The following is a 22,676-nucleotide window of genomic DNA, read 5'->3' as shown; positions in this document are numbered from 1 at the left end:
CTGATTGGTGGAGGAGCTGACTAGAGAGCGTGTCAGTGCATCTGTCATGTGACTTGTCAGCTCTGCTCTTTCTGCCTTTTCCTCTGAATCTTTTCATCTCATCAGTGTTCCGCCCTCATACGTCCTGCATCAACATGAAGCTGCTGTTTATTCATGCATTTCTAACACACAGCTGACAGGTCCGTCACTACCTGCAGTAAGGTATTGGATCTGGACTGGAAGCTGAGTGAGGAGAGAAGCATTCTGAAGGCTTCCAGTGACTGACGTGTGGATGTTGAATCTGTCTGAGTCCAGTGTTCAGCTCAGTCCAGCTGCTGCACACAGTGAGGAGCTGTGACTGCATCCAGCTCAGTCCTGCTATGAACTGTGAGTCTGAACTTTGGGGTCGACCCTGCAGGATCCTGCAAAGGCCCAACAGCCTGTTGCACTGACGCACAGGAAGCCTTTCCACAGTTGAAGCAGGCAGTGTGTGTGTCTGAAGCAGTGTATTGTGTGTATGTGTGTGTGTCTGTATATGTTTGTGTGCATGTGTCTGTGTGTTAGTGTGTGTCAGTGTCTATATTGTGGCCCTGTGTTGGCCTCTCAGGGAGTGTTGTGTTGTTGCTGCTGTCTCTCCCCTGTGTGTGCAGGAGGTTGCTGGGTGGAGCTGATCCTGAGCTTATGCAGCTCTCCTGTGCTGACGAGCTGGAGACGGTTTAAGAGTTCCCAGTCTGTTTGCTTCACTCTCTCTCTCCCCGTCTGGCCTACTAGGAGGGCTGCTCTCTCTCCAGCCTGCTGCAGGCATGGCGGTGTATTTTGTTTGCACATTTCCTTGTTTGTCAATTGTTGGTATACAACTACTGTTCTTTCTTCAATAAAATGGTCAAACGGTTAAGGTTGTGTTTGTCCTCCCCAATTTGTCACACTTTCTGAGCCGGTGTGACAATAAATGTGTGTGCATGTCTGTAAGAGTGTGTGTATGATTGTGTGTGTTGGTGTGTGTGTTGCGTCTATATGTGTGCACGTGTCTATATGTGTGTGTGTGTGTGTGTGTGGTCAGCCTTCATCCTTCCTGTCAGCAGAGCAAAGCTGTATCAGTGTCTCATCCAGGTCTCAGCTCCTCAGGCTTTCTTCAGAAGAGCTGTCACTGTTGCACAAGTGCTGCACATATCTGATCTAAGTTCTTTCTGAATCCTCACATCTAAAGTTACAGAGAACTTTTACAAACTCCCTTCTTGTTGGCTGCTACAAGCCGACAGCCTCCACACATCAGAGGCCTGCACACCATGAGCTTCCTGCACTTCCTGCTGTTGATGACAGCTCTCTCTCCGATTGGGAGATTAGACTGATGTGACTGTGACATCATGACGTCACTATTCAGAGCCTGCTGTTTAACATGGTGCTCACAGAGAGACAGAAACAGCAGCAGCACTCTGTGAGCCAGGTCCACTCTACTTGGAGGAAGTAAAACGCCTCATTTCATCAAGATGGAGACACTAAAGAACACAACCAGCAGCTGTGACACATCAGCTTTTCCTCCTAATCTACTCAGTTCATGGATGTTCTGACACACGTCCTGCCTCGTGCTTCAACAGGAAGACTCATCAAGTTGATAGCAGCTTCAAAATAAGTGTGTATAAGTATTAAAACACTAAACTGTGACTTCAGTGAGTCTCCTTTATTTGAACTGATTCATAAAATGATCATAAACACATGACAAATGAAATCTATTCAAACTCTGAAGTTCACCTCATCATATCCCAGTGGCAGACAGAGCAGGCCCCCTGAGTGACAGCAAAGCAGTGAGCCCCCTGCTGGTGATCAGCTGCATGTACCAGAAGCAGACAGAGATTTCTGATATGATGTTAAAGGTGTCACAGAGGAGGATCCGACTGTCTGACCTCTGATTCTTCTGTCAGCATCAGACACATCACAGTTTGATCAGTTTTCAGATCACACACAGCAGCATCAGTAACACTGAGCAGACATTACACACTCCATCAAACACACACACACTGCTCACTTATAACAGGGATAATAAGTAAAGTTCTTTACAATAAATTCACATTCACATTTTATTATCACTTCACACATGGCACAGTATATATGGCAGAGAGTTAAAGGTGGAATATGTAGTCAAGAGTTAATATTAGAGTTAATATTGACACTAGGTGGCAGCACTTCAGCCTCCATCCACTGCTGCACTACCAGCACCACTCTCAGTGCTTTTTGTTTCCATTGACTGTACAACATGATTCAATCCATGTTATTTATATGACAAACTATGTGTAGTGTTTCTATGTGTGTAGCTGACATGTTGCTCAGCTTCCATTGGACACATATACTAGATGGAAGCTGCAGCAGGATTGGCTGATGACTGATCACAGGTGTGAACAATCAGCCGGTGACGAGTGGAGCAGGAGCAGCTGCCCATGCTGCAGAGACACAAACAGCAGCAGCACTCTGTGACCCATGTCCACTCTGTGTGTCCTCCAGACAGTCTGGAAACGAGAGGAGACAGAACATTATCATACATGTTGCATAAGTAAAGTCACATGACATGCACCACTGTAAATAAAGGAAACCACATATTTTTAAGACACTTAGAGCACAGAGCCCAAGAAATAATATAATCTAAAGCTATAATCTAAAGAGAGTAGAAAAGTGTGATGGATTGATTTTACCTGATTCTTGGAATCTGTCAAATAGAATTTGTGGGTTTTGTGGGGAAAATTGTGCTTCATGTGAACTGATAAGAGAAGATTTGCCTGAACGGTTGATCTGTGGCCTGCGGCTCGCTTGGCCTGGTCCTGATCGATTGCTCATGCCTGCAGAGACAGGAAAGGGGAGCTCACAGGCGATTCTTCATTCTGCATAAAGCTGCCAGACAGGAAGAATCGCATGTCAGTGTTATTATTGACAGCTCTTCCCTTTTCAGGTAAAGAAACTCTTGTAACTGTGGCCTTATATGATTAAACACTTTTGTTAGTTCTGTTAGTATCTTAAGTGACTGCAGACAGTGTTGTTAGATTTGTTTATGTTTTACAAGTGTTCACAAAGCGAGAGAAACATGTATTAGCATGTTGCTAACAGACGCTAATTCCATGTTGTCTGTGTTACCTTAAAGCTAGACTCATAACCAGAGAGTAAGTACGCTTATATGAAGTTATGAGGTTAAGTTGGTTACATGTGTGACTGTGAAATGAAAATGCATTTGTTTATTTCTGAATGGAATGTTATTCTATTTATATTAGTGCAGCATTTTCAGCTAAACCTTTATTTTACTGATTTGAACACATTATTTTGAAGACTAACCTGTTTAAGACAGATGAAGATAAAACCGAACATGTGTATATGTACATTTCATGTACTTCCAGCACTTGTACCTCTGTACATAATTATTTTTGCTGAATTCTGCATAAAGCTGCCAGACAGGAAGAATCGCGTGTCAGTGTTATTATTGACAGCTCTTCCCTTTTCAGGCATAACATTTTGGAGGCACCGCTGGGATGGATGTGGCAAGGACTGGCTGTTTCAGATAGACGTCCCTGATCATTATCCAACCCCTCACATCTTCAGCCGGAGTGGACAGAGCCTGTGGTGATTGACCGACTGTGCAGAGAGAGACCCGCTTGCAACCTGAGGTCAACTTTGAGTGCCAGGAGAGCAGCATTGTCTATTCTTCCCAGGAAAAGGTTCTGCACCACACTAACACTGCCCACAACCTAGAAAAAAATGGATTCATCAGACCTGGAAGCTTTGAAGTTAGAAGTTGGTTCTTCCTTGTACACACTTACAAGAGACGCTTTAATTGAGCTTTGTGACTTTTTAAGTATTGCTGGACCAAAGCATGGGAAGGTGTCAAGCAAAAGCCGTCCCTCTTATTGACAGCTCTTCTCTTTTCAGGCATAACACAAGACCACTTGCCTTTTGTTTTGTTTAGTCTGCACCTGTAGACATCAAAGGGCCACACAAATTCATAGTGTTGTGTTTAGCTTTATAGAAAAGGTAAATAAAGGTAATAAGTATGTAAGTATGTATTCTTTATGTGTATAGGACCACAAAGTTGAAGCCCATGCGGAAGTGTCAAAACTTGTAATTCACGCCACAACTGCTGGGGGCTGGCTCCAAAAGCGAGTCATTTCCCATAGACTCCCATGTAAAAATGGCCGACTTCACAGCAGAAAAAAAACATGTTTACAGCCTGGTACAAAAAACCACTCTGGTCTCAGATGATAGGTTCTCTTCTAGTGTCAATTGTACAGGGGGGGGGGTGAATTTTTTTACAACTCACTCGTTTCAATGGTATTTTGACTTAAAATTACGCATAATTATGGGCGTTGCCACTTTGAGTGACAGACAGTTGACGTATCACAGCGTGAGTTTCCTGCTTCCACGATCGCCCGCCCCCCTAAACCCTGCTCGTGCTCCCCCTTTTTGTCCATATTTGGAGTTTTGGCGGACATGACGCTGCCAACATGGCGGCGGTCATCAACGTCCTGGAACCTCCCACCGAGCCTCAGAACGGCTCTTCAGAAACAAACGGGTGACGTCACGGAAGCTCTGTCCATAGTTTTTACTGTCAATGGTCTGCACACACAGGAAGTTCATCCTTAATGATTGCTCTCTGTTTCAGTTAACCTGTACGCACAGAATTGGTCCCTGAAATAACATGTAGAGCCTGGATAGCTCAGTCGGTAGAGCATCAGACTTTTAATCTGAGGGTCCAGGGTTCAAGTCCCTGTTCGGGCGGAAAGCTTGGTGTGTAGCAGCAAGTAGGAGGCTTGAGAAGGAGGTGGAAGTGCACACATTCATTCCAAATGGCTACCTTACATAGCTGCTGCCTCTCCATTTTACACTTACCCCACCATACACCTCACACCAAATGCAATACATATGTACATGGAATTCCTTCTTATTAAAAGCTAAAAGCTGGTTTAAAACTCATAACTATAATTGTCCTTCAATCAAACGATACCCTCCCCCCCTGCACCTATTTCCTGACTGGACTGGTCCGGAACTATAAATGCCTGCTTGTTACAAGAGGGACTCTTTTGGCTGTCACCCCTGGCCACAACAAAAGGTAAGAGCTCACACACCATCACACATTAGCCCTTAAACATTCAAGTCACATTAACCAACCCACAATCCGATCATTGTATAGTCAATTCAGCATCTGGTTCTTGTGTCCTACAGATAATACCTACAGCTAGTGATGGGTTTTCAAGGCTTTGTTGAAGCTTCGGCACCTGATTCAAGAAAAAGGTTCATTACTCGAGGCTTCATTGACACAGTGCTGGAGTCGGACATCTAGTGGTGAATAAAATGAATTGCGGTGTGTGTTATTGGTTCATGGATTGTTTGGGATTTGGATCTCCATGCACATGCACACTAGTGTAGTCTCGTTCGACCACACTACATGGTTGAATGGTTTCAGGCTGACACAATAAAATACATTTCACACTTTCAGTTTCACTGCACGAAGTTGTTATACAAAGTGACATTTGAAGTCAGGGTGTCCGCGGGGTCTTAAAAAGTATTAAAAGTTGATAAATCAACTGTGGGAAAATGAAGGCACTTAAAAAGTATTGAAAAGTCTTAATCCCCATTTCATGAGGTATTCAATTTTATTGTGATTCAAGCTTTGACTCCAGAAAGTTCCATGAATATTTATTTTCCTCTTTGCAATGTCACCCGATGGGGAAAAAATATCTGAGTTCGTGCCGGTGCGACCAGCTGTTAGAGGGAAATACATTCTCTGTGACTCTCCCTGTGTCCAACAACAGACACACGTCAGGCTCATATCATGGTCTGAACCAATCAGAGACGGTGAAGGGCTGTTGACCTGTTGTTTCTGTTGACAGCATGACAATGATGCTGAGGCAGAGCGCGCTCTGGGCTGAGGCCTTAGCTCGGCCATGGTGCCTTCAGGGAACATCGGACGTGCGGTCAGTTAAACTCAACATGCGCTATCTATCGTATTGACGTGACTGGCTGCAAAACACTGACACCAGGCAAAGTTGTAGACAGTTACGCATCAAAAGGGAGAATATTAATAATTTGTGGAAGCAATAAGACGCTAAACACATCATGCAGGCCTCCTGGCGGACCCTGTAAGGAACTATCGGCTGGCTGTCACTCTCTTCCTGCTCTGTGCGCCAGAGAAGTAATAAGCGTCAGTGCTGAGTTACAGCAAGAATAAATACATAACATCATCAAACATGGCAATTACTGCAGGTTAGATTTGCTAAAACCAACAAGGGCAGCGATGCTTGGTTGACAGCCCTTTGTTCTTACTGTGAGTATGTGCAAACTTCCTGGGAATGGATGGAATCACTGCATTGTGTGGTAGAAAGATGATGTCTGAGGCCACCACCTCTGTTAAGGGAAGGTTTTTCCAGCTTAACATAGATGCTTCCTTGACTCCTCTTTCACACCACCTTTCCTCTCTGTCTAAAATGTGAACATTGTTGTCCTCAAAGGAGTGTCCTTTCTCTTTGAGGTGGAGGTGAACAGCTGAGTCTTGTCCTGAGGAGGTGGCTCTCCTGTGCTGAGCCATTCTTCTGTGGAGTGGTTGTTTAGTTTCTCCAATGTACAGATCAGAGCATTTCTCACTGCATTGGACTGCATATATCACATCGCTGTGTTTCTCCATGGGAGTTTCATCCTTTGGCTGTACCAGTTTCTGTCTCAGGGTTGTCCTCCAGTGGAGACAACCCGGGTTCAATTCCCGGACGAGCCCTCTTCTTTCAGCTTCAGTAGATTGAAGGTCTGTCTTATGTTTACATTTATAGCAATTATCTTTAACCCAAACAAGTTCATATTCCAACTTAGACCCTGTAAACAGCAGTCTGCTCAAACTCCTAGAAGTAATCTACAACTGATATTGTTTATTCAAGAGAAGAAGTCCTTGCACTGAGGACTAACATCGGAATGCAGCACAAGGTCTAGGGAGAGCTGAGGAAGAAGTACAGGGGCTGTAAGGCAGGAGTGAAAGTAGAGGCTGCACGTAGACATTTTAAGCCAGCGATCCCCTCGGCAATAATAAGGAATGTCAACTCACTACTGAATAAGGAGATCAGGAGATCAGCCTCTGTCTGCCATCTGCCTCTGCTTGAAACTACTGTTGGTAAGTTTTCTGTCTTCTATTCAATAAGTTTATTATCTTTATGTGAAACAATGTGCATGCCTTAAGATAAATGGACCTTGAGCTTAAGAAGAAGTGTCAGTCATTGTTCACGTTGGGGTAGACAGGCTACAAGCAGCTAAGATTAGTTAGCATTCGTTGTAGCTAATGTCTATGGTCGCGTCATATAGCTGTCAGAGGTAAGTGGTGAACACGGTTAGTACTTGGAGGTTTCTACACAGGCACGTTGAATTCATCCTTAACACACTGAGAGCACAGCTTGCCGCCAGCTAACGCAATCCAAAGGTGCTTTGCTTTACTTTTGTAGTGTAGCTGACAGGCTAACGTTAGCCCAGAGCTAACGCTCTGTGTTAGCCTAAGCAGCACTTGTATGCAGGGGTACAGCCAGTGCTTAAGTGTAGTTAATGTGAAACAATACAGTCGTGATTTATTGAAGTGAAGCAGTCGGCATATTTTCGCGATATATTTTATTTTTTATATCGTTTTTGTCTGCTGGTGGGTGCCTGCTCCCCTGCGTGTGTGTCTGTGCTGCTGGGTGTGCATCGGGCTGGAACTGCGCCGTACATGACAGAGAGCAGGGGAGACCTGTAAACGTGCTGAAATGACTTTGTTTAGTAAAAGGAAAAGGTATAAACGTGTTCTATTGTAAGGGGACCACCTGCATGCAGATGTACTTTAATACATGGATTAGGCTACTACTAAATCCATAGGCGTCGCTACCATTATATCAGAGGGGGACGTGTCCCCCCCACATTTTAAAACGGCCCGTTTGGACCCCCCCACATTTAGTGAGTAGGAAACTCCACCTAACGCTGTCTCGATTGCTCGTGAAAAACTCTGTTCCACTAAGTTCGTAAGAGAATAACCTCACCACTGAAATCCATCCTCCATGTTTTCCTGGTTACCACAGCGCTGCAATACCGTTACTATAGTAACGGACCTAACAAAGCCAGTGGCTTTCTTCGAGCGAGCGTAAAACACCGTAAAGAGAACCGTCAGTGCTGGTCGACGCTGGAGGAGGTAACGTCAGTGTCATCCCACAAAGTCCAGCTCATGCTGAAGCCTGACTGTTTGTCACATGGCCCCAGGTGACGTTAGGTTGATGTTAAAGAAACTTAGAAAAGTTGGGAGGAAGCTGCTGTTTACTTTCAGTTACAGTAGACGGTATTATTTGTCTGATGACATGTTGTTGCCTTTTCTGCTCCCTCCGCACACACAATGGACATGAGGAGATTCTAACAAAGACACGGAGAGTTAGAGTTGTTTTCAGCTTTAACCCATATTGTAATGAGGCCAGGTTAGCTCCTGTTAGCCTGCTAGCTTCAGCCTCGCCGAGCCAGTGCACAGCCACCTGCTCCTATTCTTATCAGCAAGAATAAAACACATGTGATGGACCGTCAGGACACAGTGGAGCATTATATGAACAGGGAAACACTGATGCAGCAGATGAGGCAGGGCATCATTATAAACACATCCACAAGGTTTGTTGTGAATTCAGCAGTTTTATAAGCAAATAAAGATAAAGACATGCATCTTTTTGTAAGTTAGTATTTTTAGTGTTTCAGTATTATCTGCATTAAGCAGTTTGGTTCATTTTTCTATGGGATTTGCCAGTTTTTTGTCTCTGTAAATGAGAGAAGGCCTCAGATATGGAGGCTGTTAGTGTAGCAGCACCAGTATGTTTGACAAAACTGTTGTTTCACTTGTAATTAGTTTGTCACCGAGTTTTTGTTGAATCTGTCTCTGAAATAGTCATTAAGTGTTTACTTCTGTAGGTAAAATAGTTTAACAACCTGTTAAAATCCACAGGAAATCTCAACTACTTCATATTATTACTATATATACTGATTAGGGTTGGGCGATATTGGCAAAAAAATTAATCACGATTAATTGTGGCATTTAGCCGATAACGATTAATTTGACGATTAATTGATGACAGTTGCACTTACATGTTTTTGACTCTAAATTGGCACAGTGTTCTAGCATGATACCGACAAATCATCAGTCAAATTAACTACTTCATTCTAACAGGCTAAGCTGGTGATTAGGCACCAACCAGCCATGGAAATAAGTATTGATAATATTGAGGCACAAACTGCTTCAAAATAATAATGAAGCAAACATTTAAAGTAACTTTGTCCTTCAAATGTTTTTATCTTAAGGTCACAAAGCATGTCAACATTAAAATTAAACAGACAAATAGACAAACAAAGTTCAGAAAAGTCACATCAGTGATTATTAAAGTTAAAACATGTGTCTGCGCAAATGAACCTGTGACTGGAATATGTCCCACACTAGTGCATGTTTTCACTCAGACTGTAGAACAGCAGCAGAAAAAACAAACAAATAAACAAACCGGACAATTTCACATTTAAATGTGTGTCTGTGCAAATCAACCTACGTTACGTTCTTCCAGCGCTTCGTTTGGTCGTAAGCAGCACAATGACTAAACGTACCGCGGATTCTCGGCTGAGTGGAAGTCTTTCCAATATCTGCTGGAGGAGACTTCGCTGTTGTAATGTTTCCTATCTTGCTGTGGAGTCCGTAAATAAAGATCGGAGTTCATTCATTTGATACGAGCAAAAATTCAGTTACTATAGCAACAACCAACGCTCCACGCTTCACCTAATGCATGTCGCGGCACTATATATAGCTGTAGTGTAGTGTTGTGTCCTCGTTGCGCTTTCTTCGTGCTCGGGCTTATGGTGACAGACGTTGAACTTATGTTAGAAACGTGCTGCTCCGCATTATTTAACTGAACACCACTGCCTTCCACCATTATTGTTATTGTGGGCTCACATGTGCGCGGGTGATGGTGAGACTACGCCGCACACAAAAATGCGTCATCATGACGAGGCACTAATCGCCGTAATCGATAAGTGGCAAATATTAATCGATTACAGTTTTTCTGACGATTAATTGCACACGATACGATTTTGCACAAGCCTAATACTGATGTACTTTTTTTCACCACCCACCCACAGAAGGTCCCCCCCCCCCACATTTTTAATGCTTCCTACGCCACTGACTAAATCATATTTTTACTTGTCAACAGTAATTAATTAATTGGTAATTAATTAATGTAAAATGAAAACTCACATTTCTTTATAGCCATTCAATTCTGTGTGAGAGTAACTACAACTAACAATACTGTTTTGTACTACTACTGTTTTCAAGGTGAATGATGACTTCTTGCAGATCACCACAAAGTCGCTGCATTGAAGTTCATGGCCCAGCTGAGTTGACATTCCTTATTATTGCCGAGGGGATCACTGGCTTAAAATGTCTACATGCAGCCTCTACTTTCACTCCTGCCTTACAGCCCCTGTACTTCTTCCTCAGCTCTCCCTGGACATTGGTCCTCAGTGCAGTGCAGTTCTAGAATGATTGCTTCTAAGAGTTTGAGCAGACAGCTGTTTACAGGGACTAAGTTGGAATATGAACTTATGTGCTGTAAATGTAAACATGAAGCAGCCATCCTATCTACTGAAGTTCAAAGATGAGGGCTCGTCCGGGATTTGAACCCGGGACCTCTCGCACCCAAAGCAAGAATCATACCCCTAGACCAACGAGCCATGTGTGACAGCTCTTTTTTCATGTTTCAGTCAGTGGAAGAACAACACAAAGCACATGTTCTTCTTAGTTTGACATTGGTAAAGATATGAACAAAGATTTCTGGAATATAAAGCCGCTGCATTGAAGTTCATGGCCCAGCTGAACCACTTCTCAAAGAAGCTTCTGTAAGTTTCCCAGAACAAAGGAGGAACTTCAATATTAATGAAAGATTCACATGTTTATGTGATGCTCAGGATCAACATGAGTGTTGTGTGTTTGTGTTTTTTAACCCTATAGGAGGACAGCTTACACGTTCTGAAGACAGGAGCCCAGCGATGTGGGGGTTTCATCCAACTTAATTTGGTATATTGAAATGCAAAGGTTTATGTCCTGGAGGAATGTTATGCACCTTACTGTTTCTATTTCTGCTGCATTTATTGGATGGAAAATTCAATTTAATTGAGTTCAGCTGATACAAGACCTCATCAGGTGACTGCTGCTATGACCTAAGATAAGATAAGAGATAAGATAAGATAAAACTTTATTAATCCCGAAGGAAATTCTTGTGCCAGAGGTATCAAGTTACATTAAATGCAGTTAAGTACAGAGTATAAGAGTATAAGTGTCACTATAATCCAAAATAAGAGTACAGTACGCAGTATGAGCACAATATATGATACATGGATACAAATATGGAGATGTAAGGTGCTAAGTAAACATAAATATAGACCAGTGGAGGGAATGACAGTGATGCCTGACATGATTATCTAGCGCTTCTCCCTACAGAAAGGGGAGGAGTTATACAGTCTGATGGCCACTGGCAGGAAGGACCTCCTGTGGCGTTCTGTGCTGCTCCTCGGTAGTCTCAGTCTACCGCTGAATGTGCTCCTGTAGGACAGCAGTGTGTCGTGCAGGGGGTGAGACGTGTTGTTACGAATACTGAGGAGTTTCCTCAGTATCCTCCTCTCTGTCACCTCCACCACAGACTCCAGCTCCACTCCCAGCACCGAGCCAGCCTTCCTAATGAGCTTGTTGAGTCTGTTGGTGTCGGCCGTCTTCATCCTGCTGCCCCAGCACACTACAGCGTAGAAGATGACGCTGGAGACCACCGAGTGGTAAAACATCTGCAGCATGGTCTGGCAGACGTTAAAGGACCTGAGTCTCCTCAGTAGATACAGGCGACTCTGTCCCTTCCTGTATATTGCCTCTGCGTTTGTGGACCAGTCCAGTTTGTGGTCAATGTGGACACCCAGGTATTTGTAGCTGTCCACAATGTCCACGTTGGTACCCTTGATGCTGACCGGGTTTGGGAGTGTCTGGTGCTTCCTGAAGTCCACCACCAGCTCTCTTGTCTTTGTGACATTCAGTTGCAGGTGGTTCTGTCCGCACCACTCCACGAAGCTGTCCACCACACTCATATACTCCGCCTCCCGACCTCTGCTGGTACAGCCCACAATGGCAGAATCATCCGAGAACTTCTGCAGGTGGCAGGACTGTGAGCAGTGTCTGAAGTCCGATGTATAGAGTGTGAACAGGAATGGAGACAGTACCGTGCCCTGGGGTGCCCCCGTGCTGCTCACTATCGTGTCCGAGACGGTGTTCCTCAGCCTCACAAATTGTGGTCGACCTGTAAGATAGTTAGTGATCCAGGTGACCAGTGGGGTCTCTACCTGCATGTCCAGGAGCTTCCTCTTCAAAAGGGCAGGCTGCACGGTGTTAAACGCACTGGAAAAATCAAAGAACATGATTCTAACAGTGTTACCTGCCTCCTCCAAGTAGGTGTGTGCTCTGTGCAGCAGGTAGATGATGGCGTCCTCCACTCCAATACGGGGCTGGTAAGCAAACTGCAGGGGGTCCAGCGATGGTTCCACAACAGCACGCAGGTGTTTCAGGACCAGCCTCTCCAGAGACTTCATCACATGTGAAGTCAGAGCAACTGGTCTGTAGTCGCTGTGTGTGCTTGGATGTTTGGTCTTGGGCACAGGAACAAGGCATGTTGTCTTCCACAGGGCAGGGACAGTCATCAGGCCCAGACTCAGGGAGAAGATGTGCTGGAAGACCCCACACAGCTGTGTGGCGCAGTCCCTGAGTACTCTGGGGCTGAGTCCATCCGGTCCTGCAGCTTTTCCCGGTCGTAGGCGACTGAACTCCCTCCTCACATCTTCTGTGGTGATGGTAACTGTGGACACAGAAGAGCAGAGAGAGAGATCTGATGGGGGAGGGTGGGGGGTTGTTAATGGAAGGTGGGGTAAGGGGGGCAGGGTGATGTTATTGATGGGGAGGTGAAACTGGTTAGTATGGTTAGGGGGAGGGGGAGGAGGAGGAGGTACATTGTTGTTATAGACAGGTGTTAATGGTACATCACAGGGAGGGGGAGGGTGGTCAGGGAGTGGACTATCAAACCTGTTGAAAAACAGGTTCAGCTGGTTGGCCTCCTGCAGATCTCCATCCATCAGCTGGTCAGAGATCCTATTGTGGCCGGTGATGGTTCGCATGCCACTCCATACCTCCCTCAAGTTGTTCCGGGCAAGTTGGCTCTCCAGCTTCCTCCTGTAGCTCTCCTTGCCCTCTCCAATCTTCTCCCTCACCTCTGCCTGGGCCCTCCTCATCTCCTCTCTGTCTCCACTCAAGAAGGCTGTCTTCTTTCTGTTGAGTGATGCCTTGATGTCCTTTGTTGGTTGTCAGCATTCCTTCCATTCCATTACAGCAGCATGAAAACAAGGTCCTGAGCAGCATAACAATAGATAAAGTAGAAATAAAGACTATGTACAGAGCAACCATAAGATATGCAGATATACAGATGAGAAATGTACAGAGATGTAGTATGTCCTGTTATGATATCATGAAAAACTCTGAGTATTACACTGTAGGTGAGGATGTTATTGTCAACTATGCCTGTTGACATGACAAAAACTGAAAGAAAACTAGAAAGTGGTAAGTGCTCTTGTTTCAAATGTGATGTGCACTGTACCACTGAAGCTCGTCTGTGAAGTGTAGTGCCTCTGTGTGTATGTCACAGTGATGTTAACAGAAGTCAGATAGGTCTGTTAACACATAAAAACAACTTACTGAACAACAGCATAGATGTGAAGGTGAATATATGTCCCCTCACATGTTCCTCAGTTAAAAGAGTCATTGCATTGGCCGGTCTAGTGGTGCCATCGCAGGCTGCAGCCTCCTCATTCCAAAATCAATCCCTCCTCCACATAAAGTCAAAAGTTATAAATTCACCTCATTACATGAGCGGTTGTGTGTAATGACGCGGCTCACCAGCAGAGGGCGTGTGACGGAGCAACAAGCAGGAAACTACAGGGGAGAAGAGACACAAGCATCCACAGATCAGAACAGACACTCAGCTCTTCTCTCTGAGACCATGATGATACCGTCACATATCATCACTACACATGTTTTTGGCTGCACGTCTGGAAATGAGAGGAGACAGAACATTATCATACATGTTGCATAAGTAAAGTCACATGACATGCACCACTGTAAATAAAGGAAACCACATATTTTTAAGACACTTAGAGCATAGAGCCCAAGAAATAATATAATCTAAAGCTCACAAGACACAAGTCGAACAGAACAGAACAGAACAAATACTTTATTTATCCCAAACTGGGAAATGTTTTCTATTGCAGCAGCAATGTACAGGGTCAGTATCATCCTATCTGCTGGTAAAAGTCTTTCTCCCCGTCGGGGAATCGAACCCCGGTCTTCCGCGTGACAGGCAGAGATACTATCCACTATACTAACGAGGAACGTTGACAACCATCATCTGTCATAGCAGCCACCTGGTGCGGTCATGTGTCAGCTGGGGTGTGACGGAGTGGCTACGTCAGTAACTGTGGGCAGACTGCAGGTGTGTGTGGACCCAGACACACACAGGTCCCAGCTGAGAGCAGCCGGACCTTCCTGTCCTCCTGTCCATCGCTGTCCAAGGTGAACCGACACCACCAGACCACAGGGCCATTATTTATTTAGCAGGAAAGAAGAAGATGCTCTGCAGCATTCAGGTGTGTTAACACAGTGCAGAGAGAGGAAGACATGAACAATGGTGTCAGAGCAGCAGCTGTTGCTGCATCAACCTGGAAATCAAACTGTTTATATATATGCACAAACTGTACGTTCATAAGTCACATGACATGCACACTGTAAATAAAAAGGAAACCACATATTTTTAAGACTCTTAGAACACAGACAGAAGTATGAATTATATATGGTTACAATCAAAAATAATTGAATGCAAATAAATGATTTTGTGGAATTTAAATCAAAACCTAAAAACACCAGAATCAGCAAATCACATGTTTGCATTACAGTGGTCCCTCCTATAACCAGTTCACCTCTCACCTTGTTTTTCTCTTACAGCTCATTGAGCTGCATTGAGTATCAGAGAAACTCCGCAGGATCTTCAACAACCATGACATCCCGGTCCATTTCAAACCTATGACAACACTGAGACAGAGACTGGTTCACCCGAAGGATAAGATTCCCAGGGAGAAACACAGCAACGTGATATATGCAGTCCAGTGCAGTGAGGAATGCTCTGATCTGTACATTGGAGAAACTAAACAACCACTCCACAGAAGAATGGCTCAGCACAGGAGAGCCACCTCCTCAGGACAAGACTCAGCTGTTCACCTCCACCTCAAAGACAAAGGACACTCCTTTGAGGACAACAACGTTCACATTTTAGACAGGGAGGAAAGGTGGTATGAAAGAGGAGTCAAGGAAGCCATCTATGTTAAGCTGGAAAAACCTTCCCTTAACAGAGGTGGTGGCCTCAGACATCATCTTTCTACCACAAACAATGCAGTGATTCCATCCATTCCCAGGAAGTTTGCACATACTCACAGTAAGAACAAAGGGCTGTCAACCAGTCCCCCTCCGGCAGTTTCATAGTCGTTAGCCAGTCGTTAGACACACCTGGCCCAGTCAGCCAGAACATCACAGGTAAGTATGGAAACATTTAGTGCTATTGTTTGTAAGTTTTTTTTTAAGTTTTACCCAGACCCACCCACATAGGTCTGTAACCACATATAAACCATGTTTCCCCACCAAACAGTTAGAACTGATGAAGCTGCTTGGATGAGCAGCGAAACGTCTTCTAGAAAACTCTACAAGTCCAGACGCCTTGCTTCAATCTTCTCTACGTATGATGACCTGGATGACTGAGAATCTTCATCAACATGCCCCAGGAGAAGGTTTCCGCTCGAAAACCAGCTGACGTGGTGACCATTGTCAAACAAGGGAATAAAGTGCCACTGTCCTTGCTGCAAGTGCCCATAAAAGTGAGGGGAAGGCAGCATTGTGCCATCATTGACACCAAGTACCTATTCTTTAGTGCGTCAAAGTCAGTGGTTGGAAATGACCCGGGAGGGAGAATATATTAAGGCATGCCAGAACCAGAACTTCGCATTGGCTGATGGGAAAACACATGGTGCTGTAGGACAGGTCCAACTAATATATGACTGGCATGGAATAATGTATCCTATGGAGACATATGTTATGGCTGACGACCACCTAGCCTTTTCTTTCATTCTGGGTTTAGATTTCATGAGTAAGACATCCACTATTCTCAATCTCGGGGACCATACATATGGGGTAAAGGGACCAGGGGGTTATACATTCCATCCTTTCCTGTCTCAACCTGGGGAATGTAATTTAAAATCCAGTGAACAATATTTTCAGGCCGGACTCTATGTGGCTGTACCCTCCCCTAGATCTGAGACCCAAACTCTCTCCTGTGAGGCAATAATGCCCTCCTCAACGCTCCCACCGGAGGTGGTGGAGCTGCTCCGAGCATGGCCTAGTGTGTGTACTGGGAAACTGGGTCGGACCACAGTGGAGAAACATAAAATCTTCACCTCAGATGAGGTCCCGGTGAGGTGTAAGGCATATAGAGTGTCACCGCATAAAAGGAAAATTATTGCTGAACACGTGGAAAAAATGTTGGCGGAAGGGGTACTTGAACCCTCTCAGTCTGCCTGGGGAGCACCAGTAGTCCTGGTCCCCAAACCTGACGGATCTCTAAGGTTTTGTGTGGACTAGCGTCGGCTCAACGCTAAGACACCCCTTGATGCTTACCCCATGCCTCTCATCCATGACCTTTTGGAATCTATGCACGGGGCTACTGTCTTTAGCACCCTGGACTTGAAGTCTGGATACTGGCAGGTGGCCATGGAGGAAGATAGTAAGGTCAAAACAGCCGTCATCACTCCTGATGGCCTATTTCAGTTCACCGCCATGCCGTTTGGACTAAAGAACGCAGGAGCCACGTTTCAGAGGCTTATGGAAAAAGTTCTGGGAGAGCTGAGAGGGAAAATATGCTGCGTTTACATCGATGACGTCATCGTGTTCTCCCCGACTCCGGAGCAGCACCAAAAGGATTTAAATGATGTATTCAAAAAGATCCACCTGGCCAACCTGTCCCTCAACCTAAAGAAATGTCACTTTTTCCAAAAAGAACTGAAATTCGTCGGACATGTTGTGTCAGGAAAAGGAGTACAGGTTGATCCTGAAAAGACACTGGCAGTTACTGCCTATCCACCACCCACCAATGTCAAGTCCCTGCAATGCTTTCTGGGGATGGTTGGGTGGTACCACAAGTTTATTGACCATTTTGCAGACCTGGCAGCTCCACTGAACCGTCTGACTCGAAAAGGAGTAGAGTGGGTGTGGTCAAAAGAATGCCAAGAGAGTTTCGAGCATCTGAAGGAAGCCCTGATGAAGGCTCCTATCCTAACACAACCTGATTATACCGAGGTACACACTGATGCTAGTGTGCATTTTACGGTTACAACAATTCCACTTCAAAGTACAGTACCGGAAAGGACTACACAACATTGTGCCTGACGCTCTGTCCAGATCAGCTGCACCTCCCTCCTGTCTGGCCTGTGTGGCAGTGAAAACCAGCTGCAGCTCCACAGACCTACCTACCTCCCTCTCTGAAATAAGAGAGGCACAGGTTAGAGGAGATACATCCCTCAGTACACCGGATAGAGTGAGTTTCATTAATATACAAGGACTGGTACATCGGAGGTCCCCTACGAAGGATGGAGGAGATAAGTACCAGTTGGTGGTACCAAAGACGCTGATTAAGTCATTTCTGGGATATTTCCATGATCATCCACTCAGTGGGCACCTAGGGAGGCTGAAAACCATAGTAAGAGTGATCGAGGTCTCCTGGTGGCCCACAATGAGGAAGGACATCTGGGATTACGTCAGACATTGCTGTACCTGTCAGGCCTATAAAGCCGAAAATAAAAAACCTGCTGGGTTCATGCAGCCTACTCCGGTGGAAGAGCCATGGGAAAAGTTGGGTTTGGATCTCATGGGCCCATTTCCTCGAAGTAAAAAAGGAAACGTTTTTCTGTTGGTCATTGTAGACTATTTCACCAAGTGGGTGGAATTATTTCCTTTGAAGGATGGCAAGGCGCATCGTCTTAAAGGAGGAAATCTTCACTCGTTTTGGAGTTCCCCGGGAGCTGGTTTCGGACAGAGGGCCACAGTTCACTGGTCATGAAATGGCTAACCTCTGTAAGAGCTGGGGAGTGACCCATAAACTCACCACCAGCAAGCCAACCTCACTGAGAGGGCCAATAGAAATATCAAAACGATGATCGCCTCCTACGTGGGAAACCAACACAAAAACTGAGATCAGTGGATCAAAGAATTCCGGTTTGCCAGTAACGCAGCTTACCATGAAACAACTAGTAGGTCACCTGCTGAGTTGACTCTGGGGAGAAAATTAAGAGAAGGGACCCCTGGAGCGGCTCATCAACCCACCACCTTCACCTCAGCAGCCAACCTACTACATTTTGGAAAGACAACAGAAAATGAATGAAGAAGTAAAACAGAGAGTTGGACGGTGTCAGACCAGACAAGCTAAGTTTTATAATGCCCGCAGAAGAGGTGCACATTTCCTGACGGGAGACTTGGTCTGGGTGCGCACCCATCCTCTCTCCAGTGCATCAGAACATTTCTCATCTAAGCTAGCGCCCAAATGGTCAGGACCAGCAACTGTGATGAAGAAATTAGGGCCTGTGAATTATCAAGTACAATGGAATGACCAAGTTAAAAAGATTGACTCAGTGAATGTAGTTAATCTGAAGCCCTATTATGGGGTTCAGCCTCCTGTATCTCAGGCTGGGGGGGGGGGGGGGGGGGATCTGTGACACTGTAAATGTGTCAAGCATACCAGCAAATGCATAGTCGAGGTGACATTAGCGTTTGTAAGTTATGCTATGTAGATTGTCCATTGTATGTGTAAAAGATACCTGGGTCTGTTTAATTGAGTTTTTTTAAGGATAAGGTGCCGCCTAGACACGACCTCCATGGGTTTAAAAGACTCATGGGAAAGCGGGCGCGAGAGGCCAGAAAGAGAGGAGAGAGGAGAGGCGGAAGCGACAGGAGGAGAAAATGGCGATCGACGATGGAAGCAGTGATTATTGGAGGCGCCAGCAAGAGAACGGCTGTGGCCTACCTGAGGGGAAGCTCCACGTATCTACGGACTGGACCGATTATCCATCGGATTAATCCTGCCGTAACCTAGGAGTTTATCCATTCATTCGGTTAGGATATTGGTACGCTCTGCAGAAGTTTGGCGAGCGACTCTGGACCTCAAAACAGGTCGGCTGGATAGCTCAGTTGATAACTTCCTGGACTGCCACGTGGTGAGATTGAACTTGTTTTTCTTTTCTCATTTTTTACTCTCCCAGAGACGCTGGAGATCGCTATTGTTTGGAATTCTCGTTTGGAGTTGGTGGAATACCCATTTTTGATTTCTTTATATAAACAGAGCAGAAACGGACTGCATCTGTGCAAAAGACAATGAACACTGACTGAGTGTGGGGATTTGGTGGGGTTGCATTGGTGTGGTGTATGACCATATGTTAATACATATTTGAAAAGTGTTCTTGTGTTTGGTGGTTTTGTGTTTTTCCTTAAAACATTGCAATAGCACGACCCCTTGGTAGTAGCTAATGATAATAACCTTATCAAATTGTTACAGGATGAATGCTGAAATCGTTGCTGTACTAAACGGACATACCTTTCATGTGTGAGACATTCTGAGAGGGAGAGCTTCTGTTCTACAGCCTACTCCACAACTGAGGCTAGCTAGGTACGATACTGACGAGTGTTGACCTCATTTAGTTGGTCAGAAAAATAACAGAATGTAACTTACAGCGACAGATTCACAGTAGATGTCCTCAATAATCTTAATCCACTGTAATAGAATACAAGGACCTTATTCATCACACAGTACATAACTTTCTCACAGTATTTCATTGTTTACTGTAATTTTCCACAACAAATGTGGAACAGCTCCAGAATGAACACTTTATAAACAATCTTCACTGACACTGATGTGGACAGACTGAGAGTGTCTCTGTCAGTGCTAGAGCACTGACAAAATGCCAAAGTGATCAAACATCAGGCAGAAAGGATGAGAGCAGAGAACTGGTCTGTGGTCAGCACCTGCAGAACCTCTCCTTTATAGGGGCTGTCTTGATAACTGCCTCTCATTTCCACCTGTTGTCTGTTCCATTTGCACAACAGCAGCTGAAACTGATTCACTATCAGTGTTGATCCTAACTGGACAGGCTGATTTCACACAAGTGCTGCTTCGGACAGTTTGTCAGTGAGGGTGTCAGTGTCAGACACACTCTGTGTCTTCTAACAACCACACCTGCACATAAAAGCCTGGACTGAGCTATAACTGACTGAGACATGAAGAAGACTTTAACAGGAGCACTGAAATATTTCAGACGTGAAATCACTGACACCAAGGTCACCCTGCTATTGTTTTTTCTTTCTGTAGGGATATAGTAAGACTGATGAAGAAAGAAGTGCATTCAGACAGAAAGGACGCTGCAGGAGGAGAGCTGGCCCACCAGTGCAGGCAGCAGTGCAGCTGTGTTCATTGATCAGCTGCTGCTCATTGACTCATCACTCTGCTGTACAGGTGTCCTTCATCATCCCAGCATGGAGACAGCAGTGATCAGGATCTCTGTTCAGACAGGTGAGCTGTCACAGAGCTCAGAAGCTGCAGTCTAATCATTTGTTCCAGCCAGCACGCTGCTTATGCACATTGTACACAGCAACATCACCAGGATCCTCCTGCAGCTTCTCACAAAGAGTTATCCAGCTTCTTAGAAGAGGACTGCATAGACCCTGACAGGAACATAAAGGAGTGTTCTCTAGCAGAGGGTGGTTTCCATCCATCGACATTTCAATTTAAATGAAGCCAAAACACTAAAAGTGTCTCTGTCTCTTCCACAGCACCTGACTTGCGATTGGACGTGTTCAGAGTGATGTAGCCGTGAGCTGCCTAAATGTCAGCTATGATGTATTTCATGCATGTCATACTTTTTGTACTTATGTCCATCAAAGACCAAAATTGAAGATGTGAACCTTCTGACACTTTTCATCGATTGTGTGACTGTTGATCTTCTGCTCTGTGATCAGATAAAAAATACACAACACAAAGCTGGATCTGTGACACACACACAATTAACGAAAGAAATGATCTTCCAGTTCTTCTGTCAATCAGTGGTGGGGACATGTAATTGGCTGTTTTTTGCCACAGGCTTGTGTTCGGACAGTATTTGTTGAGTGTGTATTCTTTTTTAAATATAAGATTTACCAGTTGAAATTGTTGACTTGTACCCTCACAGTCCATAGTTATCTCCAGAGCCTCCTGTGTGCTGTAGTGTCTTTCCATGTCCAATGACCCCTGCAAAATGACTCCTGCTGCTCTACTGCTGCTTAGATGCAGTGCACCTGCATGAACAACCTGAGCAACAACCAAAACAAAGTCCAGTTTTTTTGATACCTGTTGAAAGAGGAAAGACCTTTGAAGCTGGACACACACGTGCACACACACACACACACACACACACAGAGGTGCTTACAACCAGCACACAAAAGCGCTTTCACATTCACACACGCACATCATTATCAAGTGAGTTTACAAATTCAGGAGCAAGACACCTGGCAGAAAATAATAAAAATTGTGAATTTTTGCCACATGGTTTGAATGGGAAAAAATAGCGCCAACTAGTGGACAAATATAAAAATTAAAATTTGGAAGCCTGTAGTTTAAAATGATATCTCGACATAAAGAACTGCATATTTTATGTTGTTTTATGTTGTAAGATAAATGGAGGGTCAAAAATGGCAGTTTCACTGGTTTTCAATGGGGCACGTTTTGTCCCGAGGGACAAATGTGTGAGTTTTTGCATAGCACAGCCATTATAGGCTAATTTAAGGAACCGAGGCTAAAATTCAAAAATTTGTTAAAAATTAATATCCTTTGGCAATTTTGAGCTATGTACCTTCAACACACCTAAAATGTCTTGAAAATGAAAAATGAAATGGCACAAAATGTCCCGAGGGTCTCCTGAGGATTAATGTTATACAATCGTGTAGACAGACTTTTTGTTTTATATCACTTGAATAGTTATAGGTCTGTTGAAAAGTATGTAACTTGAAAGGGTTTATATCACTTGAAGAAAAAAAGAAGAACAGATTGAAAAGGACGGTGTGGCCTAATACACAAGCTGGATCTGGATTTGTTTTGTTTCAGATAGCGTGGAAAAAAAGAAGAGAAAGTTTAGCAGAGAAGAACAGAATTAGCAGGACAAGAAAGAAGAGAGAGGGAGTTGGGATGGGAGAAACAAGACTGCCAGTCTTTTATTCATATAGTTGTGAGATAAACATTTTGACATGTGGCTGAAATCAGTGAATGTATGCTGAAGATACGCTGCGCCAAAAAACGTATGGAAGAATAAGAAAGAAGAAAGAGGGTGAAGAACAATAGTTTGATTGTTGCCTAGCAACGGCAATCAAACTAATCAGCTAAAAACACATGTGCAATGCATGATGGGTAGTTTTTAAATGTCAACATGTTTACATGTCTCCATGGTGATGTGAAATGCTTTGATGACAAGAGTTCCATTCACAGTGTGTCTTTGAACTTCTGTTACGT

At 44.5% G+C, this 22,676-nt stretch overlaps 1 protein-coding gene and 2 non-coding genes across 3 annotated transcripts in view; 2 read left to right on the top strand and 1 right to left on the bottom strand.

Annotated features, from left to right (window-relative positions):
- LOC114429877 (uncharacterized) overlaps positions 1–17,635 on the top strand; it is a 62,806-nt gene extending 45,171 nt beyond the window's left edge. The window contains exons 8-10 of the mRNA XM_028398488.1: positions 16,408–16,567; positions 16,736–17,449; positions 17,552–17,635. Of these exons, the coding sequence (XP_028254289.1) occupies positions 16,408–16,567; positions 16,736–17,449; positions 17,552–17,635 (958 nt within the window). The remainder of the gene's footprint in view (positions 1–16,407; positions 16,568–16,735; positions 17,450–17,551) is intronic.
- Positions 4,659–4,731, top strand: trnak-uuu (transfer RNA lysine (anticodon UUU)). The gene has a single exon. It is a non-coding gene; the product is annotated as a tRNA-Lys (tRNA).
- trnap-ugg (transfer RNA proline (anticodon UGG)) lies at positions 10,630–10,701 on the bottom strand. Its single transcript has one exon. It is a non-coding gene; the product is annotated as a tRNA-Pro (tRNA).
- Positions 17,636–22,676: the final 5,041 nt, after the last annotated feature.

The sequence above is a fragment of the Parambassis ranga genome, unplaced genomic scaffold (genome assembly GCF_900634625.1).
Source record: "Parambassis ranga unplaced genomic scaffold, fParRan2.1 scaffold_21_arrow_ctg1, whole genome shotgun sequence".
Lineage (NCBI taxonomy): Eukaryota > Metazoa > Chordata > Actinopteri > Ambassidae > Parambassis > Parambassis ranga.
Note: the sequence above shows the minus strand (reverse complement) of the source record. Positions and strands in the feature narration are given on the sequence as shown.